Source organism: Nicotiana tabacum, chromosome 11 (assembly GCF_000715075.1).
Source record: "Nicotiana tabacum cultivar K326 chromosome 11, ASM71507v2, whole genome shotgun sequence".
Taxonomy (NCBI): Eukaryota; Viridiplantae; Streptophyta; class Magnoliopsida; order Solanales; family Solanaceae; genus Nicotiana; species Nicotiana tabacum.
Window position 1 is genome coordinate 38733860 of NC_134090.1, and position 20012 is coordinate 38753871.

The following is a 20012-nucleotide window of genomic DNA, read 5'->3' on the forward strand; positions in this document are numbered from 1 at the left end:
CCTCACCCAACGACTACTGCTTCGTCCTCCATAGCCATAACCAGTCCAAACAACCAGTTTTATCCATCGCCGCCCCCCGTCGACCACCTTCAGCTGCTCGACCAAACCCCACTACCCCCGTCGCCTGCTTCACGTCGACCAAACCCCACTACCCCCATCGTCTGCTTCACGTCGACCAAACCCCACTGCCCAACACCCACCAGCCACCCCACTGCTTCACGTCGACCAAACCCCACTGCCCAACACCCACCAACCACCCCATTGCTTCACGTCGACCAGCGACCACTGCCGCTGCTGCTCCCCGTTGACCATGGCAGCAGCGAGTCCAGCTGCTGTTCCTCGACGCCTCACGATACCCTCGTCCCTCCATGCTAATCCGCCACAGTCCAAACGTCCAACTTCTGCTTCGTCCTTTTTCAACGTCCACAAAACAGTCGTTCGACCTCCAATAGTTCAACTCCGAGTTCAACTTGGGTTCGTTCAAGTTTCAGATTTTTCTTTCAAGATTATTTAGTTCATTTTGATTTATTTTCTGTTATGGTTTTTGGTTTTAAGTGTTGTTCATAATCTTGTTTTGTTCATTCTATTTTTTTGGATTATTTATTCTTTGTTTAAAGTGTTATTTTGTAATCTTGTCTTGTTCATTAGTTCTCATTCTTCTTCAAGACCTTTTTATTTGGTCAAGGTCTTTCTTCTGTTTGTTTGAGTGTGCGTTATAAACTACATTCGATTTGAACAACTTCGTCGAATAGTTAGTTTATGACTGCTTTGTTTGGACGAATACAACATGAATCACTTCGTAGGTCTATTTTGATGCTTGAATCATTTGTGTGAATTTGACTTAAGGATTGGTTGTAGCTGTGTAGTGATTTGGTGTAGTTGTAAATCAGAGAGGTTTAAATACAGATTGCTAAGAGTGAGGACAAGACAATAATAATAGGGGATTTTCAGGGGTATTTTTGGGTGTTTAAAAGATTTAAAATGTTTAGTGTTAGTAGTCTGCCAGTTGAATATTCAGTGTATAATTAAATTAATGAATTATTTAATGAAAAGGGAATTAGTAGTGCAGAATACACCCTGTCTGGTATCTTTAAGGGTGGAAAATCAGAAAATAAGCATGGGATTAATGATAAAAGTGTATAGATGCACATGAGAAGGAATATACAGGCTGAAAGTGAAAAAACTTTGAATAAATAATGTTTAGTTCTAGCCTATAAATAGGAGGAGCTGATCGAGAAGAGGACTGGAAATTTAGAGAAGAAAAATTTTCAGAACTTAAAAGGGAGAAATAGGCTAATTTTTCAGAACTAAAAATCAGTCTTTGAGAGTTAAAAACTGAAAGTGAGGTCCTTTTCTTTACATACTGAAATCAGAACTTTGTTACTGCCTCTGTGGATTGCGTTTAGTGCTACTGATTTTCAGTCAGGCTTTCCGGGGGTTTTCAGTTTGGTTCTGACCATTGTTACACTGGTTATTGTTGGTTTTTGTTGTTGTTATTTGCTGTGGGATTCTGTTGCTGTGCTACTGCTGTACATTGTTGCTCCTGACCTCTTTTCTCTATGTGTAATTCGAATTCCAGGTACACATTCGAATCTTGTAGTGATAAAGTTTTGAAGTTGAAATGCAGCAATAAAATCCAACCGCTTCAATAAAGTAGATAGTAGACAATCTGGTCTATTTAGTTTTTTTTCTTTGTGAACTGTTTTAATTTTTTTTTTTAATGTATAATTGGACTGAAAAGAGAAGGAATCGTATAAATGGTCATGCGCTGATATAACATGAACATTTCAATTTTGTTAGATTAATGGGGTAAATCATGATAAGTAGCATATCTCTAGTTAGTTGTTTGTTTCCATGCATATATTTAAGTAGTCCATAAACGAGATAGAGTACTTAGTCAAAACCCGATTAGTATTTCGTTTAGATGGTTAAAACTAATTTTCATTAGTCCTCTTAAGTGATTATACTCTCATCAGTATTGGCATTAATTCATGTTACAAATAATCTCACATAGATAGATTGTGGACTTGATAAAAATGTAAATGTAAGGTGGTTGGGTAGTGTCAACATTATAGCTCCAATAATAATAATAGAAGTAAATAAATAAATAAATAAAGGTCGTAGTCGATAATTTTATGTATTAATAATTAAGTATACTTACACTAATGTAGAGTAGTTTCAATAAAATATAGTTAAATTGCGAATCCATTAGGGTTAATTAATTAGTCTATAGCTTTGATCATTTAGTTAACCTCACCACAGTTAAAAATGGCTAATCGTAGTAACGTTAGTCAATCTTGTACGTTATTTTATATACATAATTCCATTTTTAGTAATATTAGCTTATGGAATAAGGCGCGAAACAATTTTCCATTTTTACAAGTTCAAGTATAATTTTCGTTAGCATCTGTTGTAATCTATTAATTAAATAAGTTACGGTTTTTTTTAGCATGTAATTAACCAGGATTTTTCTTTATTTAGAGACAAATAAAAATAGAAATGTAGTTACTTTCCTTTTAAAAAATAAATAAATAAATAAATGAGACGAGCTTCGTCAAATAAAAACAAAAAAAAATAAAAATAAAAAATTGCAGGACCCTCAGTAAAAGTTTAAGAAATTTTTTAGAAGTCGGGAAGGGCCGTTTAGCGAATTTCACGACCCTCCCAAAAGATAATAATGCGCAGAATCTTTAGGCGCGGCTTTAGTAAATTACATTCCTAAATATGGGTGGGCATTTTATGCGGCCCGAATCCAAATCCTAAGACGTTGAATAGAGTGTGCCTAAGATTGCGGGTTCATTTGATGCGGCGCAATCCGAAAACATACTTTAAACGGCGTTCACTCTCTCGAATAAATATGTATATGTAAAAGCAATAAAAAGTAGAATCAGCACATAGGTTATTCATGTAAAAATCAGATAATAGCTAAATGCAACAGTTGAGCGACCGTGCTAGAACCACGGAACTCGGGAATGCCTAACACCTTCTCCCAGGTTAACAGAATTCCTTATCCGGATTTCTGGTTCGCAGACTGTTAAACAGAGTCATTCTTTTCCTCGATTCGGGATTAAATTGGTGACTTGGGAGGGACACCCTAAATCTCCCAAGTGGCGGCTCTGAAATAAATAAACAAATCCCGTTTCGATTGTCCTTTAATTGGAAAAACTCATTCACCCCTCGCGGGGGCGGAAAAAGGAGGTGTGACAGTTGTTCTGTAGGTTTCTAAGGTGATTGGAGTACTTACCCTCAAGGAGGTCAATCTTTTTATCAATGGATCCGTGGCAAAGAAGAGGTTGACATGCTACACTTGTTATTTGGAATGAAGGTTTCTGCAGTGCAACTGCATTTGACTCTGTATACATCTTCCATGAGAAGCTTGAATGTCATTGTGGAAAGTATGGACCATCTTTGGAGGAAATCAAGTTTTTATACAGTTAGGATCTAGCCTAGGCTACAACACACTTTCGTTAGGATCTTCAATTGTATGCTTGGTAATATGGAAGGTAAAATCAAGATTCATGGATCTATCTTATCCAACAACGTCCTTTCCTATTTAGTATTAATATCTTTATTACAAAATTTACCTAACTGCTTGCATTGTTCTCTTTTGTCACTTTCTGTGAAGTAGTGCTTCCTGGTTACATTAAAGAGGACAACATTAAAGGCATATATGACACTCTTGAGGAGTGTGCTTTATTGGCAAACCAACCGCAGGGAATGTATATAGTAAGTTCATTCTTCGATCTTCGTATGACTTCTTTGAACTCCCTTTAGACAAGCTACTCGAAATCAAACTTACACCATATCTCTCTCAATTGAAAAATGTTCTGTATTCTAAGACTACTGCAGGGGTTGATAGCTCAATTTCTTGGCCGGACAAGCTTTGGTAGGAAAATTACTTATTCTTTTTCATTCTTTAACTCTGCGTTTCTTATTTCAATATCTTCTTAGTTGTTTGGCTAATCTGCAAGAATGTGACTCCTCATGAGAATCATTTGATTCAGTTAGTTTACAATATCCAATGTAAATATGCTGAATTCTACATTCAGGTTTAGTGGTTTCAACTCCTTTATTCTTGATAAAAAATTAATTTCAAATCCTTTCTTCCGGCTTTTCAGGCGATTAGTCTTTTCAAAGAAATAACTTTGATTGGCTGAGGAGCTGTGTCAATTGTGAAGTTTGGCAAAATGCCAAAGTCCCACATTGGTTGGGAGTTAAGTTTGGGGGGATTTTTCCCCTATAAAAGAAGGCCTAATGTTTAGGATTGAAACACACCTCTCATTTGCCTTCTCATCTGTTTAAGGCATTTGTATCTTCTCTTTTTAGTATTATTTCACTTGTATTTTTGGAGTGAAATAAAATATTGGTTGTGTCCGAGGAGTAGGCAAAATTAGCCGAACCTCGTAAATTCTGGTGTTCCCTTTATTGTTGCTTTATTGTCTTATTTATTATTTGGTGGCTGTCATAATTTTGGTATAGTAGTTGTGACTTATTCACACTATATACATTTGGCTTCCGCAACAATTGGTATCAGAGCCAAGGTACTGTCTAAGTATGCTCTGTGGTTGCAGCATAGTCTGATCTTCCACATCAGAAAAGATTTATCTTGGTAACTGAGTCAAGGTTCTGTCTGAGTATGCTCTGTAGTTGCAGCTTAGTCTGATCTTCTACATCAGAAAGGAAATAATCTTGATTTGTGTCGTCAGCTATTAAATAATATTTGTGTCAAATATGGGGGACAATAAACAAGAAGAATCTACATCAAGTGTCAACAATACGTCATCATTGGCATCTTCGCTTATGACAAGAATTGTGTCAAATGCGAAATTTGCGGTAGAAATTTTTGACGGGTCCGGACATTTTGGGATGTGGCAAGGCGAGGTTCTAGATGTCCTTTTTCAACAAGGGCTAGATCTGGCCATTGAAGAAAAGAAACCAGATGTTATTGGAGAAGAAGATTGGAGAATTATCAACCGTGTTGCTTGCGGTACCATTCGATCCTACCTTGCTAGAGAGCAGAAATATCCATACACAAAGGAAACTTCTGCAAGTAAATTATGGAAAGCACTGGAGGATAAATTTTTGAAGAAAAACAGTCAAAATAAATTGTACATGAAGAAGAGACTGTTTCACTTCACCTATGTTCCTGGCACCACGATGAATGAACATATCACCAGTTTCAATAAGTTGGTCACAGATTTGCAAAATATGGATACAACTTATGATGATGGTGACTTGGCCTTAATGTTGTTGGCGTCACTTCCTGATGAGTACGAGCACCTTGAAACTACTCTACTCCATGGAAATGACGAAATTTCTCTCAGAGAAGTTTGTTCAGCTTTGTACAGCTATGAACAAAGAAAGCGAGAAAAACAGAAGGGCGGAGAAGGAGAAGCACTGTTTGTGAGGGGTCGTCCTCAAAATCAAACGAGAGTATATGTCAAAGGTACCATACGCAAATGCTGTTGGTAGCTTGATGTATGCAATGGTTTGCACAAGGCCTGACATTTCACAAGCTGTTGGAGTTATTAGCAGATATATGCACAATCCAGGGAAGGAGCATTGGCAAGCTGTGAAGTGGATTCTACGGTATATTCATAATACTGTAGATGTCGGGTTAGTTTTTGAGCAGGAAGACAATCAGTCTGTAGTTGGATATTGTGACTCAGATTTTGCGGGTGATATGGACAAACGAAGATCAACTACTGGTTATGTGTTTACTTTTGCAAAGGCTGTTAGTTGGAAGTCTACTTTGCAGTCAACAGTTGCTTTGTCTACAACAGAGGCAGAGTACATGGCTATTACAGATGCTGTGAAAGAGGCAATTTGGCTTCAAGGATTGCTAAAGGAGCTTGGTGTTGAACAAAAAGGTATCACAATTTTTTGTGATAGTCAAAGTGCTATTCAATTAGCGAAGAACCAAGTTTATCATGCAAGGACGAAGCACATTGATGTTCGGTATCATTTCGTACGAGAAATCATAGAAGAAGGTGGAGTCACGGTGAAGAAAATTCATACTACGGAGAATCCTGCTGATATGCTGACAAAGGTGGTGACTGCGGTCAAGTTTCAACAATGTTTGGATTTGATCAACATTGTTGAACACTGAAGATTGAAGATGAAGACACAACCAAAATTTGTTATTGAGAGAGAATTGAAAATGTGGAATTTTGCCAAGGTGGAGATTTGTTGAAGTTTGGCAAAATGCCAAAGTCCCACATTGGTTGGGAGTTAAGTTTGGGGGGATTTTTCCCCTATAAAAGAAGGCCTAATGTTTAGGATTGAAACACACCTCTCATTTGCCTTCTCATCTGTTTAAGGCATTTGTATCTTCTCTCTTTAGTATTATTTCACTTGTATTTTTGGAGTGAAATAAAATATTGGTTGTGTCCGAGGAGTAGGCAAAATTAGCCGAACCTCGTAAATTCTGGTGTTCCCTTTATTGTTGCTTTATTGTCTTATTTATTATTTGGTGGCTGTCATAATTTTGGTATAGTAGTTGTGACTTATTCACACTATATACATTTGGCTTCCGCAACAAGGAACTCAACCAAAGTTGTCCCGAGACAAGGTATTGCTAAGCATTTTACTAAGAATGGGTTATTAGAAATGGATGAAGAGTGACTAACCAGTACTCCTTTAGATCCAGTAGATGATACAAGAAAAGAAGAGTAGAATAAGAAAGCAAAATGATGTTGCTACTTTCTACGACAAGTCCAGCCTTTAAAACACAAGTTGGTCATTTAGCATGCCTATGGTTTGAATATTTTAGACATGAGCTAGAGTAGGCAAAACACAGTATAAACTGAAGCTTGTTTGATATTTAAAAGGTGTTTTCTTGTACTCCATAGATTCTCATTCTTAATAGTACATGCTTAATGTTTATTGACTTTAAAATTGTTCAACGACAACATAGCACCTTTGTTGATCGGTTTCTAGGATTTAATTTCGCTACATCTAATTTCTTGCTAGCTGCCAAGGAAAGCATCTGTATTTTCAAAGGAAAAGAAAGAAAATAAAGTATTTGTATTCTGTATAATTCATTCCTTTACTCCAATTGAAAACAGCGTTGACAGAATAATTTAAAAGTGCAAATATTTATTATGTTGCTGCTAACTTTATTATACTAAAACGTTTTGGAGTTGGTTCACTTGAAGCTGTGGTTTGTTACCTTTTTAAAGTCTTCAGGATAAACTCTTTTTTAGGCTGTTTCGGTATATAAGCCTAGGAGTTAAAGAGGCGATGCTAAATGCGAATTGATTTCGTCTTTAAAAAGATTGCCTCAATGGTAAAGTAAACAATAATTTGGGGTGCCATTTACTGATTTCTTCTTGCATAATTTACCTGATTGGATGACTTTTTTCATTCTGTCATGACTTTATAAAATCTTTACTTCCAGTGTGATGTCTAAAACCTTGATTTACTGAGAGTATGTAACATAGTATAATGATTCTATGTTATGACAACTCAAAATGCCTACTGGAACGGATCTTTGCAGGTAACTTGTAGAATTAGTTGAGAACTTGAGATGTGCATAAGCTGGCCTGTCCATCATGGTTATTAAAAAAAAGGAATAATTCATCAGAGATAGTTAATTGGGGCTGCTGGATAACGGAGAACTATGAAGCAATGAGCGATACAGATACACCTATGAGCTTTTCTTCTCTTCAGATAGTTTTATGTTCATAATTTAGGAATTTTGAGAAGACTACTAAATTGATGAGATCGGTCGGCAACTTCGTCTCTCAAATGAGCTCTTCAATCATGTGCAGATCGTTTATTAGTAAAACGTCACCTGCAATTTATTTAGTATTAAAATAGGTCAATAAGTCTGGAATAGTGCAAGCAGGTAAAGAAGTTCCAACAAATTAGTACCACACATTTTAAGTGCAAGCAGGTGACGCAGTTGCCTTGGTCATCTCTGATTTACTGAAAGTCTGTGAGTCATATTTAATGTATCTGGTTCATACTATTATAAATAAGAGTATTGCTAGCTTATTTATGTATGGAGATTTCTAATAAAATATTTTCCGTCACTATCTAAGATATTTTTATTTTCTTTGGTGGTTGCAGCACAATGAACGAGCTTGTTGACAAATTGAACACTGCATATGACAGACATAGCAGGAGGAGTGGGCGAACTGCTTTTATTTGAAAATTTAAATATTACCAAGATTACCTTTTTGCTCTTATTGAATCTCCTTTGTAGCAGTAGCTACATGTTTTGCTGAGTTTAGGGATCCTATAGGAATCAAAGTACTGAGAAGTTTGCTTTTCTTTTGTCTCTCTGTAGTCGTAGTTGCCCATATATATAACCTTGATTCTTGTGGCACCATTATATAGGTGCGTGAAAGTGATAAGAGGATTTTGGCTTCAGAAGTTTTACTCAGTATGTTTGGGCCTATTGTTGTCCGGTAGTAGTAGTGTTCTGCAAGTACTAATTTAATTTGAGATTCTGGGCATGTGTTCTTCCTTTCCCGTAACCCAACCCTTTTAATACCAAGTTAATCTTCATCCTACTTTCTTGGTGAATGTTAGTCTTTCCTACCCTCAAAATTACTTTCAAATATGCATTTTTTTATCCTGTTGAAATGAATTTCAGTTTGATTTATACAAAACGTTATTAAAAAGTTGCCCTATCTTATGGAGTATGAGTTCTTCAAATCTTACAAGTTCACTTGAAGTGCAAAATAACACTCTTTTAATCTTGTTAATCAATCCAATTCTTTTGTGGTGATGACAAAAGGAACCCATTGCGATCAAAGATAATGTTTGAATATGACAGACTGCAAATAAGCTAACGCATTTCTCTTGAAAGTTGAGAAGAGATCCTTTTTAACAGGATGATATCCATTGCAATTTAAAGGGTTTATACAACAAAGAATGATAAAGCAAGATAATCGGAACATTACAATTCAGGCTGCAAATAAGGCTAAAATTAATGCTGTATTTTGTCCCGGGCCCGGGCCTTAGTGGGCCTAACGGGCCGGGCCTCGCGGTCCCGGGCTTCGTGGTCCCGGGCTCTGGCGATCCCGGGCCTGGCGGTCCCGGTCTTCGTGGGCCTAATGGGTGGAACCGGCTCGTGACGGGCCTAAGCCCACATGGTCCTGTGCTTATCACTCTTAACTGTTGCGCGAGGCCAACCTTTATAAGTAGGATTAAACACTCTTCTAATATAATGAACCCAATTAGGATTAGAAGCAAAAGTATAAGGTAAGCACATAACAGTAATCATCTTTGCTAATTCTTCACGATCTCTATTTGGATCGTAATATAAAATACCTCCAGTGACAGTGTTAATTCCTGGTTGAACTAGATTTGAACCTGTACTAGGGTTAATCGCAGAATCTACACTTGTCCCCTCTAGATGCGCTTTCATTTGAAAAAATCTAGCCTTATCTCTAGGGTGTGTTTTTATGTGCCTAGTCAAACTACCTGTGCCGCTACGGTCTCCTACATATTTATGCGACATTAATTTCCCACAAGTTTTACACTTAGCCTTATTTTTTTCTCTTACTTGAGTAAAAAAATTCCAAACTAATGATGTTTCTAAGCGTTTAGCAGGTTCTCTATTAAAAGTAGGAGTTTCTACAGGTGGGTCGACCGGTGCATCACTTGGGTTATTAAGAGGACTAGTAGGTGTATCATCTAAATCCGGTGCTTGAGTTTCATCATCATCCTCATTTTCCTCATTATTTTCTAAGATGGTTTCATTAGGATAAAGAGCATTCATAATTTCATCATCTAATCTATCACCTGGTGCAACATTATGATAAAATTCACTATCGGTAAATTGAAAACAAGGGTGATCACTATCAAGAATTACGGAAGGAGGAGGACGTCTAGGTTGGCGACTACTTTCAACTTGCTTATCTTTTCTAGGTCGGGGAGCCGGGGGAAGGGTAGTTGGTTGGCCACTACTTTCACCGGTTTTATCTTTTCCTTTACCAAACATTTTTTTCAAAGTAAATGCCATATTAATTATAATTATGCAAACTAAACCACACAAAAATATATTATAAAAACGTAAGAGTTGAAACGAGTTTACCGGATTGCCGAACAACTTCTTGAAAATTGAAAATCGTTGAACACTTGAAAACTTCAATTCAACAACTTCACAATTTTTCACGAAATTTCAACAATAAATTAAGTAATTGTAGTAGAGAGATTGAGAGAGATTGAGAGATATTGAGAGATATTGATGAATTGGTGAATAAAAATGAAAGAATGAGGGGGTATTTATAGTTGAGAAATGGGGAAAAGTGTAATTATATAAAGTTTGGGGTTAAAATAAAGTTTGGGGGCCAAATGGCCATTTTTTTAACTTAAAAACGGTCATATTTTCAGCCCAAACGGCTAGATTTTAAATATGGCCGTTGGATTTTTTTTTTTTTTTTTTTTTGAAAAATAGCCGTTGGGCCCGCCAGGACCGGCCCAGGCCCGCCTGCCGGTCCCGGGCCAAACGGTCCCGGGCTCGTGGGCTCAACCATGGAGACCAGCCCGTGACGGGCTCAGAGGCCCACCAAGACCGGCCCACCCAGGACCGGCCCACCAGGCCCACCAGGCCCGTTAGGACCGCGGGCCCGGTCCGGTCCGGTTCAGGCCCGGCCCACCGAGCAGCATTAGCTAAAATAAGTATAACGTGCATCACAGTGAAGTTGTATTTTAGACAAACTAAGTACAAAGCAGAGAACAAAACTCGGCCAACTTGACCAGTGGGAGGTCCTTCTTCAATTCGGCTCTACCATAAGTGGAAGGAAATTCACAACTGTGATTAAAAGGTTATCTGACATAACGTCTAAGACAAGAGATAAGCTTTGCAATTTGGACCAAGGGACACCTCTGAGCTTATCTATCCAGTGGATAGAGAAGTGTTCCGTTGTTGGCTGTAACTTTAAATTCTTGACACTCTTGGGCAGAAATAATTCAAGATATTGTAAATCAAAAACATCAAGTATGTTCCCTCGAATTTTTATGGACAGGGATTGCAGGAAATATAAGAGCTCATAAGGTTTACCAACAAAGGAAGCCAGGGAGAAGTCACACAGTACAGAAGCAACTTTTTGTTGGTGTAAGCACAATGGACTTCCAATTATCGTGACAGTTCTATTTTCTGAAAGTAATGATAATGAACGGAGTTAATAAATGGCAAGTGCAAAAGCTCAAAGTTCAGTTTTCTATACCCAGACAGCCTAAGAAAGATCGTCGAAGGTCAATGAATTTTTTTTTAATAAAAGATTTGCAGATAAATGAATTGGCTCCCAAATATACTTATACACCACAAGTTACTTAAGCTAACAAATCTGCTTTTGGAAGTTGAAATGTAATGGCTCAAGTGAACTATTACAATTAAGTAAAATTCATTTATGCAGAGAGAATTCCAGGATAATAGCGTTTGAATCCATATAGAAGACCCCCTCGAATTGAGTTTCTCAAACTATATCTCTAATAACAAAAAACTTATACATCTCATAAAAATTTATGCACTCTTTTTATAAAACAACATAAGTTTGGGCCGGGCTCAGCACGGGCCATTCTACACTAGTATATATTAGAAACGGGAGTTTGTATGCACGAAGACATGTTTGTCATGGGCATTTTTGTATTTTTATGCCAATTTCAGCATTTTCATTCTCTTCGATGTCCTGACATGTGCGTGCTCTTTGTAAATTGTTACTACTATATACAATTGGTAGACGGTAGTGTATACTGTAAAATTGGGCTCATTTCACCTGTGAATAAACACGTGGATTGCAACTCTCTTTAACCAAATCACGTGTACCACTACTTAGATTGATTGTACAAGATTAACAGCCCTATTTGGGAGACTTTGCAATTTTCTTTCTCCTTCCCTGAGCTCCCTACTCCTACGCTCTCTGCAATTCTCCTCGAAGTGCAATCTATCTTTTCGGTAAGTTTTTCGACTTTTTCTTTGCGCTGCTCTTTCTTCGTCAGTCTTTCAGTGTCGGGTCTATATGTTTTAATGAGTTGCTTCTCTATATTCCACACTCTTTTAAAGTGTGAGTTTTTTCTGTTGATGGTCTTTGATTGTGTGAAAATGGTAGTTATCAGATTCTTCACTTCCAATTATTGCCACGAAAGCTATGTATGTGTTCGTTTTGGTTGGATTTCTTATACTGAGGTTTGCTCCCTCTGGGTTTTATACTAATTTGAGATCTCTGTGTTGAACTTCGTATTTACTTCTTTTACTTATTTACCAAAGTACGTATACGGGTAGATACGCAAATTGCACAACACTTTACCATTATTTTAATTTTATTGGCTATTTAATTAGGAATTGCATCTGCATTTGAACAGAATTTAGCTTCGAAGTTGTAGGGAAAAACCCCTTTTACATACAGTGAAGTCCAGACTTTTAGGAGGTCTGACAGAGCCCAAACGTAGAACTGAGACTCTGCGCCTCTCATGAACCATTGGGTCGCCTAGAAAAGTATCTACTTTTGTGTTGAAGATAAAGAGTACTACAAAAAGGGAATCTATAATAGAGAGCCAGTGTAATAATTTTCAACCAATTGGGTTAATGAATTAGACGTTGATTATTTTGATATTACATGGTTTGCTTCACCCATCTTTTTTTCTTATCTCTTTGAGTTTATTTTATCAACTTTAATTCTTACATGATTTTCTATTAATATTTGGAAAGTTTAATTTTTGAATAATGAAAATAACAAAAAAATGTGGTGATTCAAGGGCGGACTTAATGTTGCCCTTTTAGCTATAAATTTTCCATCTTACTCCTTCTCCACTATGGTTGCACTCCTGCCTGATAGGAGAATAAAAGTGATTGTAAATACCCAATATATGATCATTCTCGATTTTGTTCATCAATCCTTCTTTCGAATTGTGAATGATATTCAATCAAGAGTAAATTTTAGAGAGGGTATAGTTAGCATATTCTGTTAGTCGTGGATAAATGATCACTAAAGCTTTCACAGAAAGCAGAAAAGAACCATCTTATCGTCTCTCTGTATGATAATGGATAAATTGTCCTATCTAAAATCCGTAAGTCTTAATTTTTTCTAATTATGTTTTACACATTTGAATTTATGCTATTAATGAGCTGCAAATGCCCAAAAATATGTTATCGTGTTTCTCTTTGTCTCTCTCTTTTTTGGGTTTGTGAGGGTGGAGCATAAGGTTCAGTTAAAAGAGATTAATTTTTTATATTTGATCCTTTCTTTATGGTTACCCCTTTCTTTTCCGTCGTTGAGATGAGTTGCTTAATGAAGAGCTTGGAAGGAACTATATGGAAATTTTGTCAGTTTATCCAGGGGATTGAGATGTAGGCTTGAGATGAACACATGCGTATTCCAACAATATCATCGAGATATAACCAACCCCTCAAAGGAAAATAGTGAACTTGGGTGTACTATCAACAGAGGTACAACTTATTCAAAATACTTTTATTAGCTAATTCTTTTTGCAGTCCATAATGTGTGTTGCTTTAGAAGACAATTTTTCCTTCATGATTTTTTTTAATTTATTTATTGTTAAAGGTGATATATTACTTTCAGCAGAAAGTGCTTTAAAATTATTTAAAACCGTAGGCTTACATTATGAATTGTATAATGAGCTCAAGAGTTCAACCATGGTCTTAATGTCATTTGCATTAGCCATGTTGCACCAAAAAAATAAAAAATAAAAAAAAAAAGATATTCATCTTATTTAACACTAATTACAGATTTTAGTTTGCTCTAAAAAAAATCTTGCATTCCTTTCTTTCCAAATTATCCACCAAATCACTAAAGAGATTGTGTTCCAGGTTTCCTTTTGCCTTTTCTAAACCTCTAAGATGCCACCTCTGTAATAACTCCTTTGTTTTTATTGGCATTGTCCAGGTGACCCTCAGGTTTTTCTTCATGATTTGAAGCATACTGCTGCAAGTTCATCACAAAATATGGATTATTTAGAGATTATGTTGGTACATCTTGCGCCTTTACCTCCTTAATTTCTTTCTTCTTGGGTTGTCCATCTTTATCAGAGCTATTTGGACTTGAATTATAGTGTGATTGCTCCTTGTGATTGCTGGTAGTTTAATATCTGGTGCATCTCTTGAATTCAATGTCTATCTCAACACTAAAATGGAAACTTTGGTGCACTATTTTTTCCCCTCTCCTCCTCCTCTTCCATAAAAAAGGGAAAAGAAAAAGGCTATGCTTATATAGAAAGTAAGAGAGAAAGAAAATAGGAAACATGTGTCTAAAGGTTGAGAAACAATTCTCTTCCTTGCAAGCGATAGTTAATCAATCCAAGGGGAATCAATTTGATATACTCAAAGTTGAAATGAGAAATTGTCCTCTTATGTTCGTCCATAATGGGAGTAGGAGAAAGGAAAGCGCACTCGATCAATTACTATATTGTGTCGTAAGACAAAAAGTCAGTTGGACACGTGGGAACATGTAAATAGGTATGTTAATAATGTAGCAATTTATACTTTTGTGTGTGGTGTGTCTGATCTCTTTAGTATTATTTAGTGATGCACGTCTCCGGTGCAATTCTTTAACTCTTCAATTTTATCGTTTTGAATATTATTTCTCTTTCTCTAGGTGATTATCTCCAAGGATGACATCGATATTCTTGACTTTGCTGGTTGGAAGATATAAAGGTGTGAACAGGATGTTTTGCTCTTGCATATAAACTAATATCAACCTAGGCGACATAATTACTATTCAAAATGTGTGGTTGAATATATGTTGGTCCTCTGCATATTGACATATTAAATTAGTACTAGCTGTCTTGAGAAACTTGATTATGACAAATAGAAGTTGTAGGAAGGATTAACTATGTTTTAGCAACTTTTCTCAAGTGTAGACAGAATTTGCAACTTTTAGTTTGGGATATTCATTCAGTGATATTTCTTTTTCTTTACTTTTAAGTTTCCTTTATATGTGACTTTTCCTAATTTTCATTTATATGCTTTTTGCACTTCTATTGCGTGCAATTTTCTTTTGCCAACATAGATTAACTTGTTGATCATTACTATATATGTAAGTGCTTATTGATATTCTGAATGGTCATAAGGTTCAGCTTATGCTTCAACTTTCAAATTAAAGTTCCTCATTTTGTGGTTAGCATGTTACTCTTTACTTACTTTTTTACTTCTATCTTTGATCCAATTATATGTCGACAAAAGATGGAAAGGCAGATGGAAGTCGTTGTGTAAGAATTGTAATGTCTATGAGTTCAAGTAATTACACTTCATTATTCAGACTTGCCAAACTTATTAGAAGATATTGACTTTCCCTTCTTGGAGAAGATGTATTCAGCGAGTCGTCTTTTTATGCGCAAGAGATATGGAGAGAGTACAAGGCCAGAAGAAATCTTGCTGATTGTGCTATTGTGGCTGAAGAGCTATGGTTTGTGGTCTTACTTTTTAAAAACTGAATCTTGATTTTATGTCTTTATTATAATTATTGAAGTGGTCATGTAATATATGTAGGTAGAACGTCTTGGATTTTGCAGCTCTCAAAGGGAGTTTTGTGTCATTCTTCAATATGGAGAAACCAGAAAGTACTATACAGTGGAATATAGTGTACAAGGGTCTATGGGGCTATTGATTTGCGTTAAAGACATTAAATTTATTTTAATAAAGAAAATCTTTGTGAATTAGTTCAATAGGTCAATTTATTCTTCAAGTATCAATAATCGTGAACAGATTCTTTTTACCTTTTAATGTTGTGTAGAAGATTCACGATTCCATATGGGCACAATTTATATTTCACTATGACTATGTGATTTGAAAGTGAAAGCCCTACTTTTTCTACCAGTGAATGTTATTACAGGATTTTATACCTATATTATATGAATAAAAATGTTTATCAACAATTTTCATGAGTTGAAACATCTCAGTGCTGACATGTTAAATTATCAACTTTTTCATTGAAGGTTGAATGTTGGAGACAGGAAAGAAATACTTCTTTAAGTGCAACAATCGTGTATGCTAATGTATATTTGTCAGGAGGAGAAATAAATTTTGGGAGATCAATCTTCAAAATTAATTGTTGCATCTTATTTGTTGGTAATCTGGATTCTATACTTCGATTTAGATCTGGAGTTGAGCTCTTTTTTTGCTTCATATCTGCTGCCATTGTTATTTCAGCATGACCATTGTTTCAAAGTTATTTCAAACTCATGTTATTTTTTCACAGGCTCAAATAAGTAGCCTGCAGTGTTGGGCCCGTGATCCCTATCTAGTATGTATATGTATTCAAACGTATGTAGCGCTAAATACGTAACGTATCTGCGCAATATCTGGGTCGACGAAGATGTTAAAAACGGAAGGAAATCAAATCAATTCTGATTTCCCTAATTTTACTCAACAAACTTAAAAGTTATCCCATCAATCTGTATTCTTCTCAAAGTCAAAAAATACAGAAACGTGAAAGAAGCGAAGAAACAGAGCAGCTTGCTTCTATATTGTGCGATTTTCTTCTCCTCCTTATCGATTGCGACAAATTATATACAGAAGAAGGTATAACTCTTCTATATATATGGCAAGCTTGACAGTTTTGTTGCGTCATTCTGGAAAGTGGAACGATGAGGGCAATTATATCGACTTTTCAATTGAGGGAATACTGATTAAGGAGTATGCTTCCTTTAATGATCTAGTTTGTTCAATTTCTAATCAACTGGGTATAGATTTGAGCACAAATACCATTAAAATACAATACAATGTTGAAGGCAATCGCACGCCAATGGAAATACACAATGATATGGGTTACAGAGTGTATGTAAAATTGAAAAAAGAGAACAGAGAATTTGGGATGTATCCTCTGTGCATTACAACTATGGAAAAAGAGCTTATCTCTGGATATGGTTTAAATCAAGGCGACATTGTGCAGATAGACGAAGCAGTTCAAATGTACGATTCCGATACAGATTATACACTAGCTATAGAACTTGCCAATTCAGGAGAAGCGATTGGAGTGTTCGAACTCCACAAGGATTTGATAATTTCAAAAACTAATCAAAAGGAGGTTATGGCTGGACAAGTGTATAAGGATAAGGCTACATTGAAAGAGGTGATGAATAATTATGCTATAGCTCAAAGGTTTCAATTCCGTGTTGATCGGTCTAATGCTGTCAGGTTTGATGTTTGTTTAACTTTGTTGTATTTAGTTGTAGTTGTGTGTTTCCTCCATATAATGAACACCTTTGAAAATTTATATTTGTTTAGTGTTCTTAATAATATGTATTCAGGTGTATTTTACTATTGAAAAAATACAACAGTGGCTATGATTATTTTCATATTATGTCTATAATGTTACTAAGTGTTTGATTATTCATACGAATGTATTTAGTTGTATTTATTGTATTTAATCACATCTAACAATATTGGAATTCGTTAGTATACAAAATTACATATACACAGATATCAATTTGGTACTTTATGAATAGGAAGTATATATGTCAGATTCGTTAAGTTGTCTGATGTATGAACTTTTCTGTCCAGCTATGCATTAATATGTATTTCAGAAGATTGTGATTGGAGGTTTAAGGCTTCAAGCATTAACAAATCGGAATTATTCAAGGTGAGAGAATTCAATGACAACCATACATGTCCGCTGAAGGATAAAGTGTACGAGCAGCGGCAAGCTAGTAGCAGCCTTATAAGTGGTATTATAAGGACAAAGCTTACAAACCATAAGAGGAAATACACTCCGAGGGACATTATTGATGACGTGAAATCAGATCTAGGTGTTGATGTTAGCTATATGTTGGCGTGGAGGGCTAAAGAAAAGGCAATGAATTTTCTTAGAGGTGAACCGGCTGATTCATACAAAAAATTACCAGGATACTTATATACAATGGATAAGACATATCCAGGTTCTCACATAAGAATGGAAAAATCGTCAAAGAATGAATTCATGTACGTGTATATATCATTGTATGCATTTATAAGGGGGTTTGATCATTGTAGACCAATTGTTGTAGTGGACGAAAGTCATCTAAAATCCCACTACACCGGGACATTCGTTTCTGCAAGCACGTTGGATGGGGCAGGTGAGTACCTCAATAATAATAAAATTTGTTAATATTTAAAGCATTGGAAAACATGTATTTAAAAACAATTATATTCAATTGTATTAAACAGGTCATATATTGCCACTAGCATACGGTGTTATTGATTTAGAGAACGATGCTGCTTGGACGTGGTTCTTTGAGCAATTCAAGATAGCGTACGGTGTAAGGGAAAACATGTGCATTGTTTCGGATAGAAATGAGAGCATCATTAAATCTGTATCGAGAGTATATCCGGATTTACCGCATTGTGCTTGCATATGGCATCTATGGAATAACGTATACATGAAATTCAAAAAGAGTCATGCCAAGTTGAGTGAGATATACTTCTCGATGGCAAAAGCATACACACAAACTGAATTTGATAGTCTGATGGAGAAGGTTGAGAAGGTAGATATTAGGGTGAAAGAATGCTTAGAGTTAGCTGGTTACGAAAAGTGGGCTAGGTTGTATGCACCTGTTAACAGGGGATGGACAATGACGTCAAATATCGCTGAGTCAATCAATGCAGCACTAGTTTCAGCAAGGGAATTGCCAATATATGACTTCCTCGAAGAAGTTAGGAAGATGTTTGGTCGTTGGAATTGTAGTAACCGTAAAGAAGCTACTCAGACATACAAGACGCTTGGGAAAAAATACCAGGAAATGCTGGAGTTGAATGAGACCATGTGTACCCGTATGACTGTAAGTTAATTTTTTATGGCATTGTTGTATACAACTGAATACATTTTTTTAGGCAGAACTACTGGTATGCATTTTTATGAATAGTTGCTTGAACTAGTAAATAATATAGATGAATACAGGTAAATACATGTTATTATTAAGACTGTATGCATGTGATAATGATTACAATGGAATTCAGGTGATTCATACAATTTAAATTGATTGGAAATAACTGAAAACATCTGCTAAAAAAAGGTTGAATACAAATGCATACAAATGCAGACTGCAGTTGAATACAGTTGCATACAGTTGCTGGAATCAGCTGAATTTAACTGAAATTGAATGAAGTTGCAATTTTTGAAGTTGATAGTAACCATTTAACTCAGTAGTATATATTTGTTAATTCATGTAAATGTGTTCAAAACGTATATTTATGTTTTTAAATGTAGGTGGTACCATCAACTGAATACTTACATACTGTTAACGATGGTGGGAGGAATTACACAGTCTGTCTGCTCGAGAGAAAATATGTTTGTGGGAGATTCCAAATTGATGAATTGTCATGCCCACATGCCTGGGCTGTATTGAAGAGCAAGTTTTTAATGCCTGAAGAATATTGCTCTAGCTATTACAAGCCAAGTACAATTGTAATGACATACAATGTGCCAGTGTACCCGTTACCGGACAAAAATGACTGGAATATACCAGAGCATGTTGCAGAGGAGGTTGTACTACCACCCAAATGGAAAAGACCTCCTGGAAGGCCAAAGAATAAGCGTGACAAAAATTTAAGTGAATTGTTGTTGCCGAAAAATCAACATTCATGTAGCATATGTGGGCAGGGAGGACATAACAAGCGAACTTGTAGGAATGCTCCACGTAATAAATAGTTGTATTCTGACATGTATTGGTGACTCGACATTATCAGCTATAATGAATTCTTTTTTCGAAGTAATATATTGTGGAATGACTTTCGTTAATATTTTATGAATTTATTTAGTTGAAGTATTTTTATATATAAAAATATATATATGATTTGGCTGTGAGAGTATCTTAGTATAGTTGAATACAACTAATTCAATTCCTTAATATAGGTGAATACAACATGTAGAATAGAGTTGAATATAGGTTAATAACACAGTTTAATTCAACTGACTTTGGTGGAATACACTGTAATACAGTTGAATACAGATCTGGACATCTGGTTGAAACAGTTGAATTTAACTGACATTGGATGAATATAGGTAATTCAATTGTTTAATACATTTGAATACAACATGTTCAATAATGTTGACTATAGGTTAATA

The 20012-nt window shown here is 35.8% G+C and overlaps 1 protein-coding gene and 2 long non-coding RNA genes across 7 annotated transcripts; all 3 read left to right on the top strand.

Moving 5' to 3' along the window:
• Positions 1 to 6540: 6540 nt before the first annotated feature.
• LOC107761000 (uncharacterized) lies at positions 6541 to 8519 on the top strand. Its single transcript, XR_001642501.2, has 2 exons — positions 6541 to 6571; positions 7499 to 8519. It is a non-coding gene; the product is annotated as an uncharacterized LOC107761000 (long non-coding RNA).
• A 3171-nt stretch (positions 8520 to 11690) lies between these two features.
• LOC107818932 (uncharacterized) lies at positions 11691 to 15636 on the top strand. 5 transcript variants are annotated; one of them, XR_001655544.2, is made up of 6 exons: positions 11691 to 11911; positions 13233 to 13402; positions 13860 to 13942; positions 14568 to 14626; positions 15155 to 15377; positions 15461 to 15636. It is a non-coding gene; the product is annotated as an uncharacterized LOC107818932 (long non-coding RNA). The 5 variants fall into 5 exon arrangements; XR_001655546.2 differs by having other exon boundaries at positions 13251 to 13402; XR_001655547.2 differs by having other exon boundaries at positions 11693 to 11911; positions 13293 to 13402.
• Positions 15637 to 16511: 875 nt separating this feature from the next.
• Positions 16512 to 19595, top strand: LOC107794580 (uncharacterized). The gene is made up of 4 exons (XM_075224185.1): positions 16512 to 17107; positions 17474 to 18024; positions 18116 to 18726; positions 19155 to 19595. The coding sequence occupies exons 1-4, from the start codon at positions 16512 to 16514 to the stop codon at positions 19593 to 19595; spliced, it is 2199 nt and encodes a 732-aa protein (XP_075080286.1).
• Positions 19596 to 20012: the final 417 nt, after the last annotated feature.

Coding starts and splice junctions, on each gene's coding strand:
- LOC107794580 (XM_075224185.1), top strand. CDS start 16,512: ATGGCAAGCTTGACAGTTTTGTTGCGTCATTCTGGAAAGTGGAACGAT. Junction 17,108..17,473: donor GATCGGTCTAATGCTGTCAG/GTTTGATGTTTG, acceptor TTTTCTGTCCAG/CTATGCATTAATATGTATTT. Junction 18,025..18,115: donor AAGCACGTTGGATGGGGCAG/GTGAGTACCTCA, acceptor TGTATTAAACAG/GTCATATATTGCCACTAGCA.